Consider the following 3,628-nt stretch of genomic DNA (forward strand, 5'->3'; position numbering starts at 1 on the left):
GTCTACCTGGCTAATATGTTTTGAAGTTTTAATCTGTGCATATAAATCTTACTATCCTCCTACTGCGTGCGTTAGTATTTACTCTTATATATTTTGGTTTATCATATTTACATTTCCTTTTCTATTCCGTAGCATTTATTATTATTTTTTTTTTCTGATGTAGTTATACATCTCAAAATCTAATATCTCTGCACCCCAATACTTGGCCGATCCCCCTGTGTGGGTATGTGCCATCACATTAGAGGAGAACAACAACAACAACAACAAGACGCAGACGAGTGCTGTGCTGTGCGAGTGCTGTGCTGTGATTATCCTCAGTGCTGTGGACAACTGCAGTACTGTGAATATTTCCCGTAACATCTCTTGGTGGAGGTGAATCTTTCGATCCTCGTCACAAGCTGGATATCCGCAGCGGCCGACGCATCGTTACCGCCACTATGACTACTGACGCCGCAACATCTACTGCCGCCGCACCTGCTGTCGTCATGGCCCATCCCCGTGACCCCGGAACCTTCTGTGGGACCGACGACGTTGATGTCGACGACTGGCTGGCCCTATACGAACGAGTCAGCAAGCACTACAGGTGGGATCCCACACTTATGCTCGCTAATATCTTTTACTTGACTGGGACAGCGCAGGTGTGGTTTGAGACCCATGACGAGGACCTCACATCGTGGGATATCTGTAAGCAGAAACTCCACGACCTCTTCGGAAAGCCCATTGGCCGCCACCTTGCCGCCGAAAAGGCGCTCGCTTCTCGCGCGCAAATGTCTACCGAGTCTGACATCACTTATATACAGGACGTCCTATCCCTGTGCCGCAAAGTCGACCACGCCATGTCTGAGGAGGATAAAGTCGGCCACATAGTAAAAGGCATTGCCGACGATGCTTTCAACCTCCTTTTATGTAGGGATTGTTCCACCATGGACTCTGTACTACAAGTGTGCCGACGATTCGAACAAGCGAAACAGAGGCGCATATCTCATCGTTTCGACCGACTACCGAACACGGCTGCCAGCTCTTCCTGCGTCGATCTTCCGCCTCCTCGACCGCCAACTAATGACACTACTTTGACCCGCATCGTCCGCCAAGAGCTCGTGGCAATGACTCCTGCAGCTTCACTCTCGCATACCCCCGACAACACCTTGGCTACAATATCACTCATTCAGGCTGTTCGCCAAGAGGTGGCCAATATGGGTCTCCCTTCTACCTGCCGCATGGACACCGTGGATTCAAGACCTGCCCCTCCAGTGATTGCAGCTGCCTCCCCCACCGCCGGTTTCTCGCCCCGATATCGGTACCACAATCTGAATGAATGGCGTACCCATGACAATCGTCCCATCTGCTTTACTTGTTCCCGCGTTGACCAGATTTCCCTTCACTGCCGTAGCCGTTGGCACACGCCATCTCGTCAATTCACCTACATCGACCGCCGCGGATACTATGCCCCTCGCTATAACTCACCTCGCCCCGACCAGACCACAGTTGACCACTGTTGACCCCGGTGTCACTGCTCGTGCTGCCAACCGTTCACCATCCCCGCAGACCCGACTCTCGCGTTCTCCTCCTCCTCGCCGCCGTTTGTCCCCGTCCTATTCCAGCCACATACCGGAAAACTAGCCAATGCAGCTCGCGGAGGTGACGCTTCACGGACTGAAAAACCTCTGCTGACCCCTGCCTTACAAAATAATCGCATCGACGTCCTTGTGGATGGTGTTCCCGTTTCTGCTCTCATTGATACCGGCGCCCAACTGTCCGTTCTCAGCTCCTCATTTCGCCGTCACCTAAAAAAAGTCCTTACTCCAGCCGTCTCGCCCACAGTTCGCGTCGCCAATGGAAATCCTGCTGCCGTGGTTGGCATGTGCACAGCGCGAGTTACCATTGGTGGTCGTCATGCTACACAACAACAATACATGTGTTCAGCTCTAGATTTTTGTCACTAAATTTCCAGGCTTGTGGAATCTTTGTAAGCGACGTAATGTAATGGCTCATAGCTAAGTGCCACGTGACTTACTCAGGTGACTGGGACAAGTTTGTAGCAGCATTGACACAATACCAAGCGTTGGCTCATAGCCAAGGTTTATGGCATCCACCGACCACGTGACAGTACCGAGCTAGCAGATTGTTTGGTAGGTGACAGATGGCAGGTACACTGGCGGGGACATGGCCGATATAGCGATCTGGCTTAGTGCCAGCTGCGATCTTCAATACAGCAGCTGGCGAGTGCTTGTAAGCAAGTTCAAGCGGATGTAAAGTATGCTGTAAAGCATGATTTAAGCTCACATAGATTGACATGTCCTTTAATATTTCTATCTCAGCATACTACACAACCAATATACCTATAAACGTGCCATCTTACTAACCTATTGTAATCATGCATCAAGTTTTGTGAAGGAGGCAAAGGTGACAAGAGCTGGCGAAAACTCTTGGGCAGGGCAGCCCATTATTGTAATGTAACTTAATCATTCAAATTCAGCGTTGGTATGCAGAATTACCGTCCACCCGATAGTACTAGAAATCTTAATAAGCATTAAATTGCAAGTCGAGTGACAGAGGCTGCATGTGTCGAAAAGGCGAGCGGGAATGAAAGGCGTTAATGGCAAGGAAATAAGGAAAGTGCTAAAGTAGCAGCCAGTGTGCGTTCACCATATAGTGATAGAGGTTTCTTCGCATTTGATTCATATGCTTTCTCTTCTTCTTCAAATAACGGCAAAAGAGCCAGCGTTCGAATTTAGTTGTTCAATTTGGCTTGTTTCAATTTCCGGCACTTAACTGTCCAAGGCGACTCAGGCTGTGAGAGACGACGTAGTGGACGACTCTGGAAATTTCGACCAACTAGGGTCTTAATGCACAGTAACAACGCGCAGCACACGGGGGTCTCGCGTTTCGCTTTCATCGGAAAACGGTCGCCGCGGCTGGGGCTCAATCCCGCATCCCTGGACACAACGGTCAAACGCCATAACCACTTCACCTCATCAGTAGGAATGCTTTGCTCAGTGAGAAATTACAATATAATTGATTTTTGTTTTTTCAGGCCTGCTTCAGGAACCTGACCTGCAAGCTGCAATTCTTAGATTCCTGCGTGCTGAAGAAACTGCCACCACGGTCGAAGCCGCATCTTTACAGACGGCGTCATAGCGAACAATCGGACTTTAATTCCACAGACGGCAGCATTTCAAAAGGGCTGTGTATGGTGGTTGCTAACTATTTTGTTCTATTTGAATTATATCTGCGCGCACATTTTACGTTTACACTCCTTAGAACAACCCTATCTTGTGATGTTTGTTGGGCGTAAAAAACATTAGGCAACAATTCTATATATAAACTGCTTAGTTTAACATATACGTGTCACCTCTTAGAAACAAGCTTCATTGCTCATTACGTGCAAAGGAGGCTTGCGCACACAAAAAAGAATTGTTATCAACTATTTTTTCGGGGAGCGGTTCGGAAAAGCTTTATAATTTGGGTATTCAGGAATCAAATGCGACAAATTCCCTTGTTTTATAGATTACGTTTGCGGAGACAGTTGTTTTGCAAAAAGAAAATAATCGGTACGGCTATTAATCCGTACCTTTATGAGAGGACGCCAAAATTATTCCTTCTCCAGTTTACTACTACTAATAATAAT

General features: G+C 48.0%; 1 protein-coding gene across 1 annotated transcript; it reads left to right on the plus strand.

The window, feature by feature from the left end:
- Window positions 1-437: 437 nt before the first annotated feature.
- Window positions 438-3,138, plus strand: LOC146177080 (uncharacterized). Its single transcript, XM_084581459.1, has 2 exons — window positions 438-1,320; window positions 3,035-3,138. The coding sequence occupies exons 1-2, from the start codon at window positions 438-440 to the stop codon at window positions 3,136-3,138; spliced, it is 987 nt and encodes a 328-aa protein (XP_084437585.1).
- The last annotated feature ends 490 nt before the right edge of the window (window positions 3,139-3,628 follow it).

Source organism: Amblyomma maculatum, chromosome 10, assembly GCF_055883805.1.
Source record: "Amblyomma maculatum isolate TAMU_Amacu chromosome 10, ASM5588380v1, whole genome shotgun sequence".
Lineage (NCBI taxonomy): Eukaryota > Metazoa > Arthropoda > Arachnida > Ixodida > Ixodidae > Amblyomma > Amblyomma maculatum.

Coding starts and splice junctions, on each gene's coding strand:
- LOC146177080 (XM_084581459.1), top strand. CDS start 438: ATGACTACTGACGCCGCAACATCTACTGCCGCCGCACCTGCTGTCGTC. Junction 1,321..3,034: donor CCACAATCTGAATGAATGGC/GTACCCATGACA, acceptor TTGTTTTTTCAG/GCCTGCTTCAGGAACCTGAC.